General features: G+C 39.7%; 2 protein-coding genes across 10 annotated transcripts in view; one reads left to right on the top strand and one right to left on the bottom strand.

Annotated features, from left to right (window-relative positions):
- The window catches only part of CMSS1 (cms1 ribosomal small subunit homolog), a 223,453-nt gene that overhangs the window by 160,603 nt on the left and 38,637 nt on the right, over nt 1-24,213 (top strand). The window contains exon 1 of one of the 7 annotated variants that reach the window (XM_038133435.1): nt 9,958-13,996. The exons of the other annotated variants lie outside the window; for them this stretch is intronic. Coding sequence (XP_037989363.1) covers nt 13,735-13,996 — 262 coding nt within the window. The 5' untranslated portion in view covers nt 9,958-13,734. Of the gene's footprint in view, nt 1-9,957; nt 13,997-24,213 lie in introns of those variants that run through there. 7 annotated transcript variants of the gene reach the window in all.
- Nucleotides 1-24,213, bottom strand: part of FILIP1L (filamin A interacting protein 1 like) — a 190,918-nt gene that overhangs the window by 160,950 nt on the left and 5,755 nt on the right. The window lies entirely within an intron of this gene.

The following is a 24,213-nucleotide window of genomic DNA, read 5'->3' as shown; positions in this document are numbered from 1 at the left end:
TTCAGCCTTGCTGCTAGTTGCATCTGGGAGCATGGGGTTGTGCAACCTCAGTTGTTCTGATAGCACTGTCAGATCAGGCCTATTCCATTTATTCTCCTACTGAGAGCCACCTAAAATCAAGTAGATGAGGAACATGCAAACTGAAATTTTTTAGAGACTGATAACCATGTGTGTTTTTAGACTTTGTGTGGAGCAGGAGGAGATTGAGCTAGTGGTATGGATAGGCAATGAAGGAAATTATATGGCCAAGCTGACTTTTTTGAGCATTGACAAGCAGTGACAACCAATTGTGCTTCCTTGAAACCTTTTCACTCTCCTGTGAAAGAATGGCCTTTAATAACCTTTTTGTGCCCCTGTGACTCGGAGTTTTGGGTAACATCACTCATCATAATGCTGTGATCAGTGTCCAAAATACTTGGATAAGAGAAACAGTAACACAACATGACAACTTTCATCTCTTGATAGACATAAAATTCAATGGAAAATATGCAAATAAAATCTGACAATAAATTCCAAAGACTGTTTAAAAAAAAAAAACAACTTTTTTAAAGTGGTGCTTATTTTGCAGCTGGATGCCATCACCTCTTTCCTTTACATTGGTCAATTTGGCTTCTTAGAATTTGCCTAGTGGCTAGGTTTTATTCACTGCTGCTCTTGTAAAACTATCTGTTAATCACAGTTACTTTCCCCTGAATTTTAAAGTCTTGCTCATTTGGATGACCCATATATCATGCATTTTTAAAAGTTAAAATTAAAAGCAGTTCCCTCGCCCCAAAATAAGTTTCTAGCTTGACTTTTCCTCCATTTGAAAAACTTGTGGCAGTTCAAGTAGGAAAAAGATGTTAAAAACAGGCTTGCATGGAGAAAATAAAACTAATTACTCAGGTATCACCAAAGGGGAAATCTGATGAGGCAGATACAATCTAAATTGGGGTTTGAACAAGCTGGCAGCTGCAGAAGATGGATCAGTTTCTATATTTTAGTGCAAATAAATGGCCAAGTTGTACAAAGTTTTATGTCTTTAGCAGAACACAACAGCCTGAAGAGCTCAGTGGAGGACGTAATATGAAAGAAGAATGCCTTTCATCATTACTTTAGGAGAAGGAAGCAGTAAATCTGCAGCATTGATTTTAGTGCCATATGAGGTGAACTCACCCATGCTTGCTTGCTGAGATCACATGAGATGCCTAAGTATGTTTTATGATAACACACATTTTTGATGGCTTTGTGTAAGCTCCTATGTAAAAATCCTTTAGTGCCAGTCTGTCTGTTTAATACTATCCTATCAGGTGCTGAAGTTAAATTTGGCTCCTACTTTTGAAAGGCTTTGATGATGGATTGCCTGGAACCTGTGAGCCATGACCTTTGGAAAAGTGTTATTTTGAAGCCTATTTTTACATTGATACTGAAACCATTACATTTGGTAACTGAAGCAGCATTTGTTTTTATTCTAGCAATGGAAGCTGGCTTTAGACCATTGTTTTTATAGCAATCGAGAAATCCCTTGAGGAGGAGCCCTGCAACATCTTATTCAAAGGGTTAACTCCTTGTTATGCCAGTCAGCTCTCATTTAACTCTGATGATTGTGTGGGTTTTGGATTAGCAAAACCACAGCTGCTCCCAACACCTTCTGGTGCATCAAAAGGTTGTGGAAGGTGTAAGTGCAGAGTTAAGGACTCATCTAATGACAGTGCTCACTGCTTCTTACAGAAATCTGGCCACTTGGGTTTTTTCAAAGGATAATATGGCATGTGTGTGCTTTATCTTAATTTTATACATGGTTAGCTTGATTTATGATTTAGTATTTTCTGGTCATCTTTTCCCAGTTTTCCTGCATAATTAAAAATTTACTTGAAACACTTCTGCACTTCAGTTACCACTGACTAGTACCAAAATTAAATCATGCAATACATCTGGTTGGGGCAAGTTGACTTTTGCTTTTTTAATATTCCACCTGAAGTGTTTTGCCTTCAGTGTGTTAAAATATGAGAAATTATAAACCCAGTAGCAGTCAGTTGGTTTGTTTGTAGTGTAAAATTTATGTTAGATGTCTCTCCACAAAACAGACACAACTTGACTGACCTTGAAATAAATCACCCCAGTTTTCAGGGCCAATAATCAAAATCAAGGAATTCTGTTTTCTTCTGGAAAAAGAAACATCTAAATGAAACAGCTAAATTAAATATTAGCATATTTTGGAAGCAAATAACTATTCAAAATATGCAGTGAAATCTATAATTATGGTTACAAGAATATCTAACTAACTTTCATTTATATTTTGCAGATGCATATAAGACCTGTTGAGGCAAGTCCAGCCATGTGCAGAAATTTAGGAACTTATTTCATTTCCTGATTGAGTTTCTTGTTTTGGTCATTTTGATTTCCGGGGCATTTGGGTCTGGTTTTTTAAAAAAAGCTTGTTAAGTATCTGTATTTTCTCTGAGGAGTTAAGAAATAATGTTCCAGTAATATGTGAAGATCTAAAATGCTACTTTACATTTACTGGGAGACTGACGTAGCTATTTAGAGGAAAAACAACTCAACTGACCACAGAATTTCTGAATTCTCTTTCTTTAAGAGAAGTCTGCTGTATCTGATGTGGTATGTATTTATATGTGGTGTGTTGTTTTATGATGCTAAGATCTGCTTATAAAATACCAGGAGAGTGGGAGGGTAGAAAACTGTGTAAGAAATACCAAAGGAAATTTTAATTTTGGAAGAAAAGTTTCAACATTAGGTGCTTGTGAAAATGTAGCAAAAAGCTTTAAATTAGTACATATATTGAGGAAGTTTAATGTCAGATTCTTTCTGTGGTTTTTAATAGATAAGTGTCTGTGACTAGAAAGTTAGTTCTAAATTCCACAGAATCAGTAGAAAATTTGCTGTTGAATTCTGTGTGACTAAGATTTGGCTTATGGTGTTTATGGCACTCAGGCTGGATTCCTTTCTTAGTCACACTGTGAAGCTCAAAACCTGCTGCTCACTGGTTGTAATCCACAGCAGTGGGTTACTGTACAGAAGACCCCTCCAAATACATGAAGCATTTTAATAAGGAAAGCTTTGGAAAGATTTGCTCTGCTGGGGGCAAGTCTCAGGCCATCTCATCAGACAGAGAAAGGCAAGGCATTCCTTAACGTAGCACAGAGAAACAGAGAACTTCATTGATCAAAACCAGCTTTTTAAGCTTCAACCAGGAATTGCTTAAGCATAAGTACGAAATATGCTTCATATTTGTCTGCTTTCCCTTTTCTTGTAGATTAGCAGTGAAGTGTTAGTTCAGATATTTCTAGGAAGACTCAGCTTTATTTCAGATGTTTGTTGTGAGTCTGCGCTGTCCATTCGGACAGGTCTCTATGGGCAGAAGTAGATGGAGCTTCTGCCATTGTGGCCCCAAGTAGGTCCAACACAAAAGCTGTTTCCAACCTAAATGATTCCGTGATTCTATGACATTTTGTGAATGTCATAGCCAAAGCAAGCAAGTGATAATAATTCCTCCCTTCCACTTTTGGTCTTAACTAAGAGAATGGAAGTGATAGACACATTAATTATTCTGTTACATCCTTTTCAAAAGAAAAATTCCCAAATTACAGTAATTTCATGGAAGTATTGCAGCAATGCTTTTTAATCAGAAATCTTAATGGCAAGAGGATGAAAATTACTGTCTGTATTGGGAATGCATAACAGACCACCAAACATCAAGAAATGTCCATAATAGGAATTTTGGTTCATAGTCTTTTTAGTTTGAAGCCAAGAGATCTAACAATCCTGTTACACAACATACTTACGCACTTTGCTAAGGTTTGATCATTAGACTCCCCATGGAGTTTGAAAGAAAGGAAATAAAAAGCCCATGACACTAGTTTTGTTGACCCTCTTCAACCTGCTAACAGCTCTTATTATTTTTATTGTTTAAGGGGAAAAAAAATTGTCTTGCCAGAGCATGGGATTCCAGCTATTCTGCAAAAGATAAAAATTCTGAATATTTTATAGGATGTGAATTGCCGGGGCTGGAGGCTGTGAGATTTGCACTCATGTTTCTTTTTTTGAAACATAACTTCAGAGAGTTTCCAGTGAAATACTTTCAGAAATGTGCTTTACCTAGAATTGTAAATTAATCTCACAAGACTTCAAATGACCTGTGTCATAGAGTCCCTGTGGTTATGTGTGAGAATATTTCATAATGCTGTGTTCAATCTACTGCATGACTGGCAGAGCTTCAGAAATACAGTGCTTTGGAAAATCACATTAAATATTTTCCCATGCTCAGTTGACTATTAAAAATCTTCTGAAACACAAAAGAAATTATTAGTCACTGCAAGAACATGTAATGGATCTAACTGCTGTATTGCCTCATTTTTCACAATTGTTGTATTTAGCAATAAACATATGTATTGGCACTCTTTGAAGACTTTGGTCAAAATTTCTTTGCACCAACAGAAAAATTCCTATTTAAGTCAAAGGCACTGTAAAGACCCCCAGCAGGCTAGCTGAGCTAATAAGGTTAAGGTGTGAGTGAGGTGTGAATGATCAGGATCATTCACAAAGGAAGGGAAGAGTTGCCAGATGCAGAATGAGAGACTAAGGAGAAAACAAGAACCAGTTTTATACTAGATTACACAGCAATGCAGAGCAGTGCAATTACATATGGTAGACCTTCCTTTACTGCTTTTGTGGGTGTTCCTCCCATGTCTTCATCATCCTTCCTAACAAAATGGATGGCAATTTACTTCCTTCACAATATCACAGTTTCATCCTGCAGCCTTTTAACTGGATGAACCCACTAAGATGTTTCAGTAGAAAAAGGTTTGTGAAATACCACATAATTTGAGTTTAGAAACATAAATGGGACATTTGCCTATCAGACTCAATGCACTAGCCTGCCTGCATAACCTGAAAGTCCTGACTTTGTGATGCAAGATGTTTCCAACCTACAATTTATTTAGGTTAGTGCTACTTCCTTAGAAGGCAATTTATTTGTTTTATGTGGCAAGCAGGTCAGAGCTGTGTACTGTCTTAGACATAATGAGCTGTGTCTCTTTGTCACCCTGAATGAAAGATGAAAAACTCACCACATTAACCTGTAGGCTTTTTCCCCCACCTATTGTTTCTTCATGGCTTACAGAGGTGGTGGATCTCTACAGCAGTTGCCAAGAAGAGATCAGAGGGTGTTACTGTGAGCCAGCTGTGAAGAGCTCCTCTTTTAATGTAATGTTTCACCATCTTTTTTTACTGCAAAGGTGTCTTAAGAAGATGGTGTTCAAGGGCAAATTAAAAGTAGAGTGAAGCAGCCCTGTTACAAGTAAACATTAGCTATACACAAGATTGTTATAGACTGTATGAATATATTTTTCCTCATATGTAGTTTGAATGAAATAAATATTCAAATGAGTCTTGGCCTCAAAATTAAGCAGTTAAACAAAAGCCATTGAACTATACATCCTTGTCTCTTTTAAGACAGACATCAATTTTTCTGTGTTTTTATTTAGAATGTATTTTAAACTGCTTGCTACATTTCCCTAGGATTTTAATTTGGTTTGGATTAAAGTTTTCAGATGGAGTAAGACATCTTTTAATTCAGATGTCTTACTCCTCTGAATTAAACACTGCATAACAAAACTGAGTTGCTCAGGGCTTATGCACTAAGTAATAGCTGTACTGTTGCTTTGTTCCTACATAATTATACTCACTTTCTTTGCCAGTGGCTATAGAAAAGCTTAGTCAATTTATTTAGATTTTGTCTTTGAGATGTCTGCTATTCCTAATGACTTCATGATTTGTAACTCCACATTCCTCACCGCCATGACAATAAAAGAAGTCTCATTTCTGGTTTGGGATGAAACTGTTACTTCCAAATGGTTTTGTATAGACCTCCACATGTATCAAAACAGCTGAAGGAATTCTTTAGACAATCAAGGGTAGGATCCCATTAATTTCCTTTTATTTAAAAATCTCTGCCCACTTTAGAGCAGTTCCTTTTACTGGACTGTACAAACATAGCCAAAAACTGAGGGGAGCTATTGAACCACTCATTATCTACCCTGAAGTTATAAAAAAAAATCCAAACCTGTAAATTATTTGGAGGAAAAACTACAGAACAGAGAATAATCTGCCAGATTATTATCCACGGGTACTTGGGAATGTTGTAAGCACATTATGTTGGATTAATGTTAAGGGTCACCCAAGAAGGAAAGCTGCTGGAATTCTATCCATTAGTGTCCCTGTGCATGGAAAATCCTGCTGGCACTTTTGATCCCTGACAGTGTAAGATCAGTACATCATTGGCTGTGTAAAATCAGCTCATCACAGGAATTTGTCCTAATAGGCTGGCTAATCTTTTTAATTTGGTAAATCAAACAACTGCAACTCTAAACTATGTTTGGAAGGGAAAAAGCAGAGTCTCTGAAAAGTGTATCCTAGAAAACACAGAAGAGACTAATTGCTCAATATTCTATCCATAGGTGGGGATAACAGTGTTTCCTTAGTTTGAAGCACTGACTGTGTTCAGTAGTGCTTGGTGATTAACTTCTGTGGGGAATAGACTGTAGAGGGGCCCTTGGATCCTTACCTGAAAATGCATAATTTTGAGCTATTTTGCATCTGGAAGGAAGGAAGTTCCAAATTTTGAGGTCAACCATATTAGCAAACTTCTCTAGATGTATTTTTAGTTCCCCGAATGAAAGTCAGATCTGGCTGGTGATGAATGTGTTTCCTTCTGCTAAGTGTGTTAGCTGATACTTTATTACAGAATGAAGTGTTTTCTTTCTCATTTTTCTTGCAACTGGCAAAGTGTATAACTTCCAGTTTGCACTTGGCCCCAGAGAGGACTTTCCCCTGCTTTCTCCTCTAATTTCTGTATGTAGTTTGTCAGTAGCTTTTATGGTATTGTGGAAAAGTCACTATTATTGTGAAGAAATGGAAAAATTGCTAATTCTTGTATAGATTCAAAGTAGCAGATGTTTGCTAATGTCTTCTCAATAATGAAATTTAATTGCTACATGCTACTAGACTTTAGGATCATCAAGGGACCATTATCTCACTATAAAAATAATTAAAACCTTCTTTCAAGATAATGCACGTGTGGCTAATATAAATGTTGGCCACAGGCATTGCATCTGGGGATTTTATGATTGAAGGTATTTTTTGAGTGCCACGTTGTGATCTCATGTCTGTGGGTATAATTTCATTGACTTCAGTTGAAATAGTTCTGTTCTCATCTGTGAGATCACAGTTCCTAAAACCCAATTCCTAATATTTTTGTTGCGTTCTCTGCCCCTCTCTTAGGACATGAGAACATGTAAATGGAGCAACTTTTGAGTACCTTTGGAGCAACTTCTGAGTTTTCACAATGGTGCTTCGCGCTGGGTTTATTTCAGTTATGTGTAGAATTATAAAGCCAGGGGGCCAGAGCAGCGAGTTGGCCTTTGGGATGCACTGGAGTATGTGTCTATTCTCTTGCAGAACCCACTGGAAATGTTTATGATTTTTAATGTGTGGACTCAAAACCAAGATATTCTCTGTGCTCTGTCTGCGATGTACCTTCACTTGAGATTCATGTGTCCTATCAGCTTTTGAATAGAATTCCAGATTTTTATGAATTCGGTTTTTCCAGCACCAGGATAATACCCAGATATCAGTGTAGTACAGCTTGGCTACATCAAGAGTATGATTTTTTTATTAACTGGGTGTGAGACTTTGGCTGCATTAGATGCAATTGACCAAAGGCTGTTTTTCTTCATCTTTCTAAGGTCCTAAAAGGTATGATTTTTTTTTTTTGGTACTGGAAAAAGCAAATTTTTTTCCAAAAATTGGTGTCTATTGTGAAAGGCTGAGTGAGTAGAGGCATGTCCAGTTTTCTAGAATTGTAATTGATAAGTACATTAAAAAGTACATGCACCTCTTTGAGTTGCTGACATTATATAAGCACTGAGTATTGTACTTTTAAAATTATTTCTTCCTTAGTTGTTAATTTGCCTTTAAGGGAAGAAAACACAAAAAATGTTGATCTCAGAGTTCTGGGTATTCAGTAGTCCTCAACTGCTTGCAACAAATTGCAGCATACTGGGGTGGGGAGTGTGGAGGGGAGAAATATTTATGGGAGATCACTGTTAATCTGTTTAACCCAAGCAAAAGCCTTTTCCTTGGAATAGTTGCTCTGTGATGTTATCCTGATATGGTTGTTCTAGTTTAACTTGCTCTCAAGGTGGTGGCAGGGGACCAATAGACCAATACAGGGCTTGTATTGTTTGCAGTGTGAAATAGAGATTTTTGGAGTTCACTTGAATTAGTAATACAAATTAAGCATTTAAAGTTTACCCTGTAGAACTATGTGTTGAATTTTAACCTTCTTACTTAAGAAACCTCTACCATGGTACAAAGGGCATAGGAAAATGCAAATTTCTGAAGTTTCTTACATAAAGAACAATACCGGGAGAAGACCAAGAGATACAAAAAGCCCAGATAAAGGAACTCCTCTGTCTCCAAGCTAATTAAGGCCAACAGACGTACTCGGATAAGTACCAAGGGACCAAAAGCACATGCGCAAAGGAGAAAAGTTCAAAAGTTCAGCCATAAGGAAGACCACAGCCTTCAGCCTCAGAGACCACCAGAGACCCCCATGCAACCACCACAGCAAACAACGCATGCCCAGAAGGGCGTGGATCTGATTACCATACGAGGCGAGGACACGCGGAGCCAGGGGTTGAATATGCATGGAAAAGTTGTGCAATGTATTGCATATTAAACACCTTTGTGAATAAAGATGTGGGACAGGCTGAAGCTCGGTGCACAAGTTTTCACGAGAACTATCTCGCTTGTGTCGGGCGCTGACATACATACCCACTTCATAACTATATCTGCTTGTGGAGTTTATTCCACATATCGCTTCAGTGCAGTCCACGTGAGCTTGTCACAGACTATATGAATGGAGAGCAATGGCAGCTGCCTTCGTCTGTGGGTCCTAATGCTGCAGCTCAGGCAGTGGAGGTGCCTGTGATTTAAGGCCTAGAGATAGTTGTCTTTGAGGTCATCACAGTACGAAAAAAAGTGAAAGGATTTGAATAAAGGAACATGGCTTGCTGCAGTGATACATGTGAAATTCTGGGCCAATCATATGTATCTTCTGTTTTTTTCTGTATTGCTGATGTTTCTCAAACCTTATATTTCCCAGTTAGTTTCCTCTGAATGTCTGCAGCATGTTAGAAAGATAATCTTCAGTAGTAGAGAATATTTAAATGCATACTTTATAGAGTAGATTTCTTTCACATCGTAAGGGAGAAACTCAGATGAGACTCATCTGCATGGGACAGATCTCAAAGTGAACAGAAGCTGCAATGTTTTGACAGCTCACACAGGTTTCTCTCAGCAGAGCATGCACGTAGGACAGGGATTTTCAGAAGTGCTCATCAGGAGCTTGATTTTCTGCTCATTGAAATGTGTTGTTTATTTTGGAGGGTTTTGTTGCTGTTTATCTTCTACTGACTTCTCTGGGAATGGATCTGAACCAAACTAATTCTTACTACTCTAATGTAGTAGCCATGTTTTTTGAAGAACATTGGATACCTGCATCTCTCGTTCTCTCCATACCTTTACAGGTGTATGTGTGTACATGCACTACAAGTGTGGATTTTCTTGTGGCCTGTTCCTCCTGTGCTCCCTCATTGGATTAAAGTACTGCTTTAACCCCAGCATGATTTGTATGTGGGGTTTGTGTTTTAAATTTCTCTGAATAAGTGGTTTTAATTCCTGCTAAATGTTGTTTACTTCCTGCCTATGAATAGTAAAACCTCAATGTCTGTTTTTCATATACTGTTTCAGGAACTTCATGCGATCCTAAATGGAATGCCCTAGGGAACAGCAGATGAGGTCAGCTCTGCTGCTTATCTTGGGATTCAGCCCTTCCGCCCTTGTTCTTCAATAGTAACATTCTTGGTTCTGAGCCACTATTGAAAGGTGAAGATCCCATAGAGAACCCATATAGTCCACCTGGAGCTGGTAGTGTTGCTGTGGGGGGGAAGGCCTTATTTCAGAAGGGCAGCCATCGTCCTCAGGGGCATTTGGTAACTTCTTGCACTCTGAAGTATGGGTGAAGAATTTTTACCTTTGATGAGGATCGGATGGAATTTCAAATATATTCACCTCTCTTGGGTTATATATTAACCTGTATCTCCATCCTTGATCTATAGCATATTGACAGAGCTGAAGGGTGACATGCAGTACTTTGAAGAGCATAATGGCTGAGCAAGCTCTGAGAGAGGAGGGCACTCAGCCATTCTTTGAAATGATTGCTCATGTTTCTCTGCAAGATCTGTTTTTCTGATCGGTAGCTTTTGAATTTTTTTCTCATGTGGTGACTTCATTGTTCTCTATTTATTGCACATCTTAACTGCATTTTAAAAGAACTTGAGCTGATGCCAGCATCAACATCTCTGAGCAGTTTTGACGCAACATAGGTAGCTTTAGGCCTGAGGTCAAATGGAAAACGTTGCTTTAGGAACTAAAGTCTTAAATATTATACCAGCAGGAGTTTCCATAGAGATTTCAAGAGAAAACCGGGCAAGTAATTCTCTAGAGTTGACTGCAATAGCTTTTTTTATCTACTTTATATACTTTGGGATTAAATATAGTGGGTTTTTTGGAACAAGTATATTAGGGATAGGATAGGGGGATGAACTTGGCGTGGAAGTTAACATTTTGCAGAATATTGATTCAACACAATGCTGAATAACTGACTGCTTAAATTACATTATCACTAGGAGAATGTAATCTGATTCCATTTGCAATTAAAAATACTAATGGTAATAAAAAGACGGTCTATTTTCAGCTAATCCCCGTGTTTGTGCTCCCCTATTTTTTCTCTTGAGTACTTTTCTTACTAATTGCTGTTTTCTTACTAATCTGCTGTTGGCAGATTTCGGATACAATTGGAAGGAAGTAACTGACTTTGTTTTAGAAGTGATCCTGCACAGTATCTTGTCTGCAGATAAGTGATTCCCTCCATTACAGCAGAGCTCTTGGTTTCTTTGCATATCCGTTAAGAACAGTCATGCCTCCAAAGGCTTTGCTCTTTATTGAGTATTTGAAAGACCTTCTCCCAGTCTAGATGACTGAGAAGCAGCCTTGCTTGGAACAGATTTGTATCCACAGCTTCCTTCAATCAGGCAGCTGTAAATGCCGTCAGTACCTCTCAAAGTATCTGGCCTTTCTGGATGGGCAAAGTCAAAGGAATTGTTACCCATGCCATATTGGCTGCGCAACTTTTTGTGCCACACTGCTCACCTCGCTCTGGACCTGAACTTCAAAGAAGAAGTGTAAAAATTAGGAAGTCTAATATGTCATGAAAAACCACTTCTGGATACCGAAAATATCCAACTTCATGTTCTTGTGCACTGTTCAGCATATTCCAATTCCAAATGGAATGTTTTCATCATCTACATGTACCTGTTGCTTTAGCTTTTTAAAGTCTTGCACAAGGGGATAAGGTGGAGGCAGCAATGCTGTGTTTGGATTGACTGTAGTAATGAAAAGCATGTCCTGAACACTTCTTTTAAAGTGTCACTGTTGTGTTGTGGTTGGCTGCCAACAAGTTTGCTCGACACAGTCAGGTAAAGTGTAAATGACATCAGCTCCTTTGGTGTTTTCACCTGAAGGGAATGGCTGAGCTGTTCAGGCAGTCTCAGCTGGGACACCCCTAGCTTCACATTAGCTCTGCTAGGGCACCATTTGGAGAATGCTGATGGACTGCAGTCAGGATCATTGTGTAATGTAGGTAGGAATGATAATCTCTTTCCATCCAAGAAGTGCAAGTGCAATTGAGTCCACTTCTTAAGCCAAAATCATTGCTCTCTGTGCTGATTCACAGTGGGAGCTGACATGAAGTATCAAGGAGGGATTAGCGTGCACAGCATGCTGTGGTTAAGAGTCTGTGCCACTTGGTCAGACCACAGCATGAAACTGTGGTGAGTGTTGAGTTGCTAATGTCTCCTCAGGTTACTCAACTTGGGTTTGTGTGCAAACAGAGCAAGGTGGCTGAGTGGCAGGCTGGCTTCAGAGCCAGGGTTTTTAGAGCACTGCTGAAAAATAGGCCTGAAATATCACCACTTCCAGTCCCTCATAACAGGAGCAACTACACTGAAGCCTTACTGAGGAGGGAGAGCTGGTCTGGATTTAAATTGATGTTTTAAAAATACTTCGCTGCTTTTTTCTTTCATATAGATTCCCATGTACTGGTGAGCTAACAAGGCTCTCCTGTGCTAAGAAAGTTTGTGTTTTGTTGAACTTCCTACTCTGGAGTTCCGTGTTACTATGCAGGAGTCTGTGCATGGAGGGTTTTTTTAGAAAGAGATGTTTCAGCCTTGCATTTCTCTAATGTCAAACATCAGCCTTTTCAAAATCTCATATTACTAGGGAGAAGTGTTCTCCCATTCCCTTGCCTCCCATGCATGTCTTTCCAGCCCACTTTTTCTCACATCAGGGATCTGACTTGCTCAGGAGTTCCCTGTAGCCCATGTTCGCTGACACTATGACCCAGCCCTGGCAGAGCAATTTTGCTGAAATGGTTTTCCCCTGCATGCTTTGGAAGAGGCACTGTGCCCCTGTTGATGGTGGCAGACATGCCTGAATTCCTGCATCACAGAATACTCTGAGTTGGAAGGGACCTACAAGGATCATCGAGTCCAACTCCAGTGTGAATGGCCCATATGGGAATTGAACCCACAACCTGGCTGTTCTTAGCACCACGCTCTGATCAACTGAGCTCATCTGTGAGAACTGGCAAGAAATGTATGTTCATCCCAAATTCCTAAAAGGAGAAGTGGCTGTTGACTTGGGGAATGTGAAAGCAACAGAAAAACTGGGACAAGAGATTAAACTCAGATCCTTGCCTGATTGCCAATTACAAGTTTCGCAGATGTGTAGGACCTGTTGTATTTCGGTCTCTTCTCTAGACCTCAGGCACCAGATCTTTGTCTCTGTTGCAGATCCCAGCCGCAGATGAAGGCAAGCAAATCAAACTGTGCTTAAGTAACAAAATCAAAACAACCTAGGAGATTATGGCGAAGGATATGCTCCTGAAGCTTTTACTTATGCTGGAGTCTTCATAGAGGGAAGGATGCAATTGTGCTAGCACATTATTGTTGAATATCTGAACTCCCCTCCCTGTTGCTGGCTCTCAAATACTTTGTTATTGCCAATTCACTGACCTCTCCTTTGCTGATTGCACAAGACCAGGTTGAAGGTCTGTCATGTCATCACCTGGGAAACTAGAAAATAAATTGAGTAAATCCCATTAAAGGATCTATAGATAGGGATTGAGCAGAGAGGGTTGAAGTAAATAGAGGTATTTTTAGTGCAGTCATAAAGCTTTTTAAAAATTATTTTTAAAACAGAGGTCTAAGAATTCTATCACTGTTGGTAATTTCAACTTGTGAAAAATAACATTCAGAGTTTCATGGGGGAAGAAAGGAAGCTATCTGTGGGGTGGAGAGAAGATGGTGGTATTAAGTAGCAAGATTTGATGCAGTTGGGGTAGGTGGACAGAGCTGTAGGGAGTCCACATCTCTCCTGCCACACTGTGTTTAGTTTGTGGGACGGAAGTTCAAGAGAAGATGTGTTAAAGCTCAGTTTTCACTCACCAGTGAGACACTCTGGGCAGGGCAGTCACGTGTCTGAGTCTCTTGTCCTCCACTCTGTGCTGCCTGTGCTGTTACCACTGCTGCTGTTGTGGGCAACGTGCGTGATATGTGCCTGCCCAGGTCTGAACTCCTTAAGAGTCTGGTCTGGCACAACGGTTTTAGCCTGGAAATTCACACGTCCTTTTGTACTGAGGCTACATCCTCACATAGTAAGCTGTGGTGGGAAATAGTTTCCCCTTCATTATTACACCAGCGGGGAAGTATTATGTGGCTTGATAAGGTTTGTACAAGCACTGTCTTCCTGCTGTGGTTTTTGGTGGCTGGTTTTTTCACAGCCTGCTTCCTCCAGTTGCCTGCAGATCTCCCAGGTGAGTGGCTTGCTTTTGCTCTTGACTGCCCTGGATCATCACAAGCAGGGTGGGCAGTAAACAGCCTGAGTAAAGGGCCACTGACAGGCTGGTTTGTGCAGCTGAACTGTGCGTGGGCAACTAAAGGGGCATGGCTTGAGTAAGGGTGATGATGGGCTCAGTCTTTCCCTTTTCCCTCTTATTTAAGCAGTCACAGCCAGTGCTGACCAGGCATGTGTGATGAAAACACTCACAATAGATATCTGTGCTCTGAAATACAGACCTTGAAAAAGTAAACTTAGCTACCCCAAGGCCCATGCCTTGGCTCTACCCTGGTGCTTATTTCAGAATGGATGCTGTTCTGTATTTGAATGTACATGCATGCAAAGTGTTTGAAAAGAGGCTTAGAAACAAACAGGATCCCTTACCACACCCTGTCATTGGCTTTTCTTCTGTTTAATTTGGAAAATACAAAATCTGCTTCTATAAAGATCCTTGCTGTGCTAGCAAATGTGTGTCACCCACCAGTTTGCTCCCTCCTGATCCAATGCTGGGAAAAATTTAGAAGAAAGAATGGAATAAATCATTCAAATGACTTATGTTTTGCAGTGCCTGCCTAGCCAGATGAGTAGTTTTCTGAGCACTGAGGTTGAGCATGCCTACTTGCCTATAAATTTGTGTCCAGTGGTTGACTGTGAGTCTCAGTGGATACTTTTCCCATGGTTGAGGAATTTGCTGGGATGCTCCCCTGTCTCTGGGATTGCACATGCCAGCCTCGCCTTTCACAAAGATAATTATAGAAATGCCTTCCTGGCTGTTTTCACAAAACTTGTAAGAACTTGCAGGAATTTGCTTTCTCCAGCTTTTTGACAAACCTTGGCTCAATGGCTGTAGGCCAAGACAGAAACTCTGGATCAACACACAGACATAGACATACACACAGACATATTGTGGTTGTCATATATAAATCTTGACTCCCTAGGAAGCAGAGAAAAGGAGATGTACAGTGGGAACCACATTGTGCGCTCTATGTGGGACAAGGAGTCGCCAAGAGTGTCCTGAGAAATGGGGATATTACACATACAAAGCAAGGAGTAGGAGGAATACAGCATCTTCTCTTTCCCTGCCTGTTTGAGTTTCCCTCTTTATGTGCCACCAACACTATAGGAGATGTTTGATGGCTTTTTCTTTTGTGATCCAACTTGTAACCCAAGTTCAGCACAGTGGGCACTTGGAGAAACAACCTTACAAGTAGTAAGAGACAGGGAGAATTTGCCCTATCTAATCACAAAGAGTTTTCAGAAATAAGAGAAATATGGTACTATATCTAGTAACCCTAAGAGAAATATGATAACTGCAAGCATAAAGACCCAGGATTTTAGATGAACGAAGACTATTCCAAGGTTTGTTTCCCACTTTGGTAGTAATTCACTCTGGGAAAATAATGAGCAGTTACATGTAACACTTCCCAAGTGTGAGAGAGGCATAGTTCAGGCTTGCGTATTCAGCATGTGAAAAATAACGATATGTAGAGACACATAAATAAGCAGAAAAGCCACACATGGACTTGCAGATGTTTTACCACATCAGTGAGATTTGCATACTGTTCTTGGTGTTGCGATTTAACTTGGCATGGGATTTGGGGAAAATCATCTTCCCGTGCTCTGGCATATCTGTTTTCACTAGAGACTATAGCTGCCCTCTGAAATCTCACTCTACTTGTAGAGAAGTTGGCTTTTTCTTCTGGTAAGCTTTGTAGTTTTTTTCCAGTATATATACAGATGGTGCTGGGAAAAGGACTGTATTTTGTAGTTTCAGGACATAGTTTGAGTATCCTGGGTTTTATTAGATTCTCAATCTCAGACTTAAACCCAAAATAAGGAACTAAAGGTTTAACATTTAGGCTTTTAGCTCATGGTATAGGATGAGTTGGAGCACCAAACAAGCTTTACAGATATGGAGGTAAACCTAAGAAAGTAGAAGAAGAGTCAGGCATGGAAGTGCAATGGTGTTTCTCAGAAACAGCCTGGCTGTCAGCACAATGGCTCATGTCATGCTTCTCAGGGTCTGAAACATCAGCATCTCCGGGTCTGAAATGAAGCTCAGGTTTACAGGAAGGCCTTCACCTTGACTATGGGATCCTCTGGTAGAGAGCAGTTATAGAAGGACAGGTTTATGGCGTGTGATAATTTAGTCTGTCATTTACTGATAGACTCACATCCCTTTGTGCAAATGAGCCTTAAAGGGAGGTGATATAATCATGTTAGCAATTGCTTTAGCTGAGAGAAGGAATAGTGAGTGTTCTTTTCCTATGTCTTCAGCTGCTCAACAGTTCTTGTGAGAAATTCCACTTCTGAGGCTAAAACTTCCCTGCATATACCAGCATTTATTTATTTTTGGCTTTTCTGAGAATAGAAGGTTTCAGCCACACTACAGTAATGAAAGAAGAATGAAATGGGATTTTCTTTGTCCCCAGAAATGTTGGTTTTAAACATCCTTTCAGCTGAGTGGATGAAATTTTAAAATCGAGATGTGACAGTGATGATCCAGAATTCTCCAGGGGTGTTTGAGCTTGACTTCATGGTTTCATGCAGTTTTTTTGTGGCTGATACCGAGCTGATGAAGCAGACTTTTCCAGTTCTTTTTTTCTGAAGCATGCAGCTGAGGAAAGATTGACTACAGAAGCATCTGCAGCTAATTTAGCAGCATAATCCAATGAAGGATATTGCTGCAAATTGCTACAGAGACCTGGCATGGTTGGTGGCCATTCCAGAGAAGAATCTTTTGTGTGGCTGTCAAAATCAAGGTGCCTCAGTCTCTTGTGGTCGTATTTAAACTGAAGGAGAGGCAGCACTTTCCTAGAGTTTTCCAATAGTCTGAAATGGCAAATAATTTATCAACAGTGAGGTGTTGTTTCTCCTTCCCCATTTCCTTGGTCATCCCCAGGAAGCTTTTTGATTGAAGAAAGGTAATTAGTAGAGCAGAGTATTTTGCCAACCACATTTAATGTTGGCATGACAGCCAAGTCCTCAGCACTTTCCTCAAGCACCTCACAGTCCAATTGGGCAATTGAAGATGGTTTCCTGGTCAAAGTCATGTCCAAACTGGTGAGGAGAGTACAGAGAGTAGCTGATGTCTGAAGATAAATGTGATAGTTGTGTTTGATTTTAATTTTGTTAAGCTCTTTCCAAGGAAGGACCTGGCTGCCATTGCTGCTCTGGTTTTTCTTATCTCATTCTTTCCCTTCTGCTGGCCCATGTTTGAGTGATGGGATATGACCCCTCTTGCATTATTCCTGTCTCACTTCACAGTTCTCATACATCTCTCTATTTCCTTCCTAATTTTTGTCATGATGTTTTAAAAAAAAAAAAAAAAAAAAAAAAACAAAAACACAAACCCAGAATTCTTTGATGGCACCACATGGGCAGAAAAATGTCTGGAGGATCATGTCATTCAGTCTACACAATGCTTGGATCTCAGCCATTCTCTGAGTTCATTGCTTACATGACCTCTAAATATTTATTTTTGAAATGGGTTTATAAATTGCTACAGCTGATTAAAAGACTCCTGAAAAATCTGACTTTTTCTAAACACATGCAGAATGGTAGTTGATAGTTTTAACAAAACAAGTCAACAAAAAAAGCAAACAACTTGTTTAGTTTTACGTGAAGTATCAGATCTGTGCAAACCTATGTGTTGTTTTATTCTTTAAATCTGATGGGTAGAAGCTGAACAACCAGTATGTATTCAGAATGACCATAACTTTGGCAGCAACTCTGAACTCATATATCAACATTTCTAACGTGAGATGCAACCATAATTTTCTTTCAACAGCCATATTTCGGGTTTTTTTTTTTCTTTTGGTTTTCAGTGTATTCCCCTTGTGCTTTTTGCTTGGACAAAAACTGTGTCTTACATGATTAAAATCTAACACTCTTACTAGTGTATATTTAAATTGCTTTGTCCAGTATAAATAGGCAGAGCTTGGCTCTAACTCTACATTAGTATGTGAGACATCAGATTCTTAAGACCTTTGGAAATAAGTTAATGGGAACTAATTGTCATTGCCTTGTGGTGAAGGCTTAGTGAAAGTATCTTAATACATAGGTGACTGTAAGCGTCAAACCCAGATATGAGTGTGGGGAAGCCCGTAGGCTAAAGCTAATTTGTTGAGATATAAGTGCTTATCCAGTCTTCTTTTGTTGCAATAATAAACAGTCAAAGCCCCTTCATGCATGTTTTCCAGGTAAATTTATGTGAGTAGGTTTGCCTTGTGGAATTTGAGTATGGATGTATAACTTGTTTAAATTTTCTACTTGGAAATCTTTTTTTTTGTTTCAAGCACTTCATACCAGGGCATACGAAACTTATCAGCCTGCTCCAAGAGGCATAAAGAGCCCTGTCAAACACAGATTTATGACAGATTTTTATTTTCCATGGCTGAAGTTTGGTGGCGAGTATGGCAACGTAAAAAGTGCAATATTTGAGGAGGTAAATGGCTCAATCTGCTGATCTTACTTTCTAAATAGTACCTGAGAGTACAGATTACTTGCTTTGCCAAAATCAAGCTGTTGGAAAAGTAAATTTGACATCTTGTTTTGATGGTGTATGTGGGTGAGGGTAAGACTATTCACCCAGAGTGTTTAATTATAATTACCAATTTAAAAAGTAAAATAGCACTTGAGAACATGTTATTACACTAACATGATCCAGATCCAGCTTTCATTGGAGAGCCCAACTGCATAAAATGAGCACAATTTTTGAAGTTAATACTCCTTTACCACATACACAATGGCAATAACATCTGCATAATGGGCCATTTCTATTGCTTTAATCACCACTTACTGCACTCTTACTGGTCCTTAGTTCTATAGATTAATGACACAAACATGGATTTATTACTGCAATAAGCCTGTGGAAAACAGTGGGGCAAATTAGTGTATTTTTCATAACAACATCTGATGTGCTTTTATTAGACCTGAACATGGTGTGTCACTTTCTACATTAAAAATGTCTGCTTGTGAGCCATTTCAGGTTGCTTTCATCACTGATTGTTTTGATTTCTAGAAAACTCTCCCACTTGCTAGCAAAATCTCAGTTCCTGATTTAGAGGATCAAAAACTGTTTGGAAATAACTTTTTACCTCAGAGTGAAATGTTTTTATTTTAAAACAGTGCTTCTTCACATGTAATGCTGACACAGTAGAGACCCTTGAGTTCCTTGAGAGGATAAGATATGCAAGATATGTGTCTCTTAATGTGACTGTTCATAAACCAACTTACTGCTGGACTGCAGCCTGAAATGCAAAACTGGTCAAAGAAACAAGTGTCTGATGCAAAAGTAGCTACAGTAGTTAGTGCTCTTTGGATTTTAAGGAGTCAATCTATCATTTTAAGGAGTTAATCAAACCATGTTTTTGTAATGCACCAGTCTGTGCCATGTCCACACAACCATGAGAACATCTCTTAGATGGTTAGAGACTTCAAAAGCTCTGTAAGTCAGTAAAAATCCATTTCTCCCCTTTTTTGTGTAATTTGCTATCAGGTTCTTTAAGGTCACTTCTAAGAAGGGCTGATGAATATGAATCTTATCTGCTACCCCTTATAAACTTGTTCTTAAGTTCAAGGTTAGATGTTGTTTCTCAATTTATTTGTCTCTCAGTAGCAATGAACAATTTTATTTACAACATTAGCGAGTGTGTGGTATCTCTTGTCTGTAATGCTCCACAGCTGATGAAAAGAAGCATAGAAATTGTTGAACCTTAGAACAAAGAACATGAAGGACTTCTTAGAGTTGCATTTTAAGGAGTTGTTGAGTACAGTAGTTTTCTTTAGTGTCCATTCCTGTGCTCTGAGAGGTGTGCTGACCTATCTTCCGCTGGCTGCAAAATCTGGGCATCTCCTTCTGTTGGTCTGATAAAAACAGTCCTTGCATAATCCATCCAAAAAAACCTCCAATGGATGGGCTGTTGAGGCCAGGTCCTTCTGTGAGAGAAAGTGGCTCAGTCATTTTGTAAGCAGAGGATAAAGAAAGGAATGTGTTGCTCCTGGACATGCAGAGCCATGGAGTGGCATATGAATCCCAGTTACTTTGGCAGTGCATAGGGAAACGGAGAGGAGGAGGACTCTGAATCCTTAAGAAATATTTCTTCTTGATACATGCAGAGATTCAGTTTCCTTGTGCTGAACTGGAGACAGCTGGTATTCCTCCAGACACTGAGGAAGCTGGGCGTCAGCACTGTCTGCTTCAGATAAGATTAATAATGTATGGATTCATGGGGAATGGAGCCTAATCTTTTGGGATGCCGTGGCAAGCACTCCTAATGAGGAGGAGCAGCTGCCTGCTTTGGGCCTTCTGGGAGGAGCGAGAGGAACCATCTGAGACAGATTGGGATTGACTCCTGTTCCTTCTGCAGACAAGTTGCTCACACCTTGTAGCAGACTGTGTTGAATACAGCCCAGATCTATGGATGTGTGATCATGTCCAATTCATGGCTCTGTACACTTCAAAACTCTCTTAGAAAAAATGACCCCCCAACTAAACACAAGAATACAGGAGAAGGAACTTTTTTTCACCCTCATATAGCAGACTACAAGTGTGCTTAACGAAATACATGCTAACAGAATCTTGACCAACAAACCAGAACAGCAGCAGGTTTTTTAATTAAAATCTTCTACAGTCACTTCTGCCTCCCATTTTCAATTTGGAAGTTGAGAATTGTTTGATCTTCTGAATACTTTCTGTGCTGTACACAGGTTGGAGGCTTTTGATCTGTCTCTTTTTGTCAGCCAGAGTACTGTTCACAGCCATGGAGTGATAGAACTTGGTAGGCTTAAGCTCTTTTGGGCTCCCTTCTGAGGTTCTGGCTGTGATCTGCCCAAACTTGCAGTTTTGAAGCAAGTTTGAAGTTTTTAGGGTCAGCCCAAGGTGAAGTGCACCATGTCATTTACCTTTCCACATCCTTGGATGCAATTAAAAGATATGGCATGAGTGAAAAATAGAAAATCAGGAGGGGAATTTTCGATCACTTGAGGCTGCAGCATGTAAGTGCTGGTACTTTCACACTTTCCTGGTACAAGGTTCCCAGTCCTGGTGCTTAACCTGAGGCAGGGAGAGCAATAGCAGCTGTTCCTTTCCTGCTGGCTTGAACACAGTTTAAGTGGTGGCCCAGTGGGTGTTAAATACATCACTCAAGCTCTTCTGAAGCCTGAACTAAATACTCAGTTGGTTGCCCAGTGTGAACAAAACAAAATTTAAAAAAAATTAAAATGACTGAGGCTTGCAAATCTGTGCAGAGACTGCCACTCCAAATAAAATAGTCAGGTTTTGTGCCCTGTTCTACAGTAATAATTTGATGCCTTTTCCTTTTTGAGGTTTGCAGTCCAAGCTCTTCAAGCATTGGTTTCACAATTACTGCTGAGCATGAATGGCTGGTTTCCAACCTGGAATAACTTTATATGCTCTAGAGAATGCCATTACCTCTACCCAATTCTGTGATTAATTACTGTAACAAATTATTACTGTAACTGTTGGGGTAATGACAACTGCAAAATAGAATATCTGTGGTACTGTTAGGTTAGCAGAAGCAAACAGAAAATAATGAACTAGGTGCCTTGCTAGAGATGTGACCATAGGTCTGTACCTTGCCTGTTGCCAAAGGAAATCCGTTATCATTCTCTTAAATCACATCTACTTCATTGCTCCTTCACAGAAGTGGGATGTGCTTTTTCATCCTGCACAGAACAGTTTCACCCTGGAAAACTAATCTAATTCATGCTTTGTTTTAATTGGGTTGGGTTTTGTCAGCTTTATGGATACACTGGGGTTAAGGGACATGTGAATTTACTTCTTTTTTTTCCCCCAGCCTCTTCAATGCCTGTCTTTTCAAAAGGTTTAGGTAACAACAATGAACAGCTGGCAGAGTTAGGCTGCATTTGGCCTGGTGATGTAGCAGGGAGGGACTTCGTACCCCTTCACAGGGGTAGGAGCTGCCAGGGTGTTTCCACCCCTGTGCGACAGTGCCTCTAGCAGGGACCCAGGAACCATGACTACCCAGACCCTGAGCAAGATATGCAGCAGCTCACCCTGTTGAGAAGGGGAGAGGGAGAAAACAAAGCATTTTGTACATGACAACAAGAAGTGTTCTGCCTCAGAATTAGAGCTCCACATCTCTTGCCCTCATTTGCTTTCCTGCCACCACTGCCACTGGCTTCAGTGATATGTGCTGGCTGCCCTTCTCTTGGGTTTAGCCCTTTCTGCTTGAATACTGTCTTCAGGGATTTTCCTGGTCCTTTCACATTGTCTGGATCTATTTCTGGTTTTTACGTCCCTCTTGGAGGAAGATTTTATATCCATTGCTGCTGCTGGATGGGGACAGTGTGCAGCCACCTCTGCAGGTCACACTTAACTGACACTGGGGTCTGCAGTGTCTCAATAGAAGCAGGGAGAGTACTGGGCAGGTTAACATCTTCATTTCCATTCAGTAGCAAAACAGTGGTGAATTAATGATGCAGAGGAGAATGCACAGGAAAATTTATGTGTTTTCTGAATTTAAATATGTAAATGACATCATTTTATGGGTCTTATGATGTATTAGCTCAAAACTTGCTCATTTTGGGATCTGGTTCTTTGTTTGCCATGTATTTCTATGCATGTTTTTTCAGACTTTAAGCATGACTTCCTTACGCCTGGTTTATACAGAAAATGTAGATGACACTGCATCATGTGTTGAACCCTGAACATCCTGTTTTTCTCTTGTCATGTTATCTCATATTATTATGCTAGTTCACTGCTGAGCTTTTTAACTAAATGCTACTGTGGCTCCTTTTTATTATAATAGGGACATATTTTAAATTTAAAATGCTTTGTCAATACAAATAAAATCCCTTCTTTTGTAATTAGGAATGTCTTTGTACTTTTTAATTAATACAAGTATTGAAGAGTTATTTGGTTTCTGATGCTATTTTTGGCATTCCACAGCCACATGATTTTAATGATATATAGTTGAAATGTCTTTTGAAAGCCTATGTAATAAAAATAGAAGAGAAATTAGATTACCTCTGAGACTTAAAAGAACTGCTGAAGAATTTATTAGAGCAGCAATGTTAAAGTATGTTGTAAAAGGAGTCATGTTAGTCTCCAAATTGATCTGGGATATCAGGGGATTCAGAATGCTGTACTACTCGGATTAATTAAAATGTAGTCAGCTGAAACCTTCGCTATAATCAAAATTGTTCCCCAGGGTTATACCTTCATTACCGTCCTGGTGTTGCCTTCCAGTCCTGACCATTGCTGAGCTAAGTGGTTAGTTCAATTTAAAACAAAAACAAAAGGATAAAATGATCATGACAGTACTTCATGTATTGTTTGGGGTTTTTTATTGCTATGCTTGGGTTCTGTTCGATATCATTAATAGTATATAGTCATTCTTTCTGCTCCCAAAGACAAACAGTGAGAGACAAAGTATCTCTGATGTGAGGGCTATGCTGTTTCCCATACTGTTAGTCATGGAATATTTTACAGTTGCTGTTTTCTGTAACTTTGGCTAAGGCGCTGATCTCCCTCTGCAGATGTGCTGTCTATCTCATCCCTGTTATGCTATGGGTAGTGTTCTGCTACACAGGGGTTTCTTTATCAGCAGTCCTGTAGTAAATCAACAAGGTGGAGACTGCATTTCCCAACAGGGCCTTGAAGGAAGAGCTCACATCATGTGAATTCGTGCAGGATACCAGAGGACATCTGCCTTATGAGGCTTCAGACTTCAGGACCTAGATAAAGCACTGCTTCTGTCTCTTCCACCCCATGTATATTCTGGCCCCAGCTTTGGAGAGTCTGTCAGCAGTTTGTCCTTGAGCTGGATGCGGTAGTGAAACCCTCTGGATAAGGCTAACCCTTATCTTTCTCTTGTGTCATGTCATGGGCACTGTCCCCAAAGCTGCTGAATAGCAAAGACATGACAAAGAAGCTTTTGATTGTGGCTGTGAATACTGGAACCTGGATATTGTAACTCAGAATCAAAATGCATCTGACTGAGTTGTGGCTCTGACAGAGTAAGCCCCAAGTTTGGGGCTTAATGATTGGTATTAATGATCTGAATTGGTATTAATGATCTGAATGCAATGGGTTTGGATTCTCAAAAATACTTTTAAAAACACTCATGCTTTTTCAAGTGTCAAAGAAAGGGATTTCATGTCCTTTCTGCCAGAATATAAGAAACAACTATTATATTCTCCTATAGC

The sequence above is a fragment of the Motacilla alba genome, chromosome 1, assembly GCF_015832195.1.
Source record: "Motacilla alba alba isolate MOTALB_02 chromosome 1, Motacilla_alba_V1.0_pri, whole genome shotgun sequence".
Taxonomy (NCBI): Eukaryota; Metazoa; Chordata; class Aves; order Passeriformes; family Motacillidae; genus Motacilla; species Motacilla alba.
This window is presented reverse-complemented; position numbering and strand designations above follow the sequence as displayed.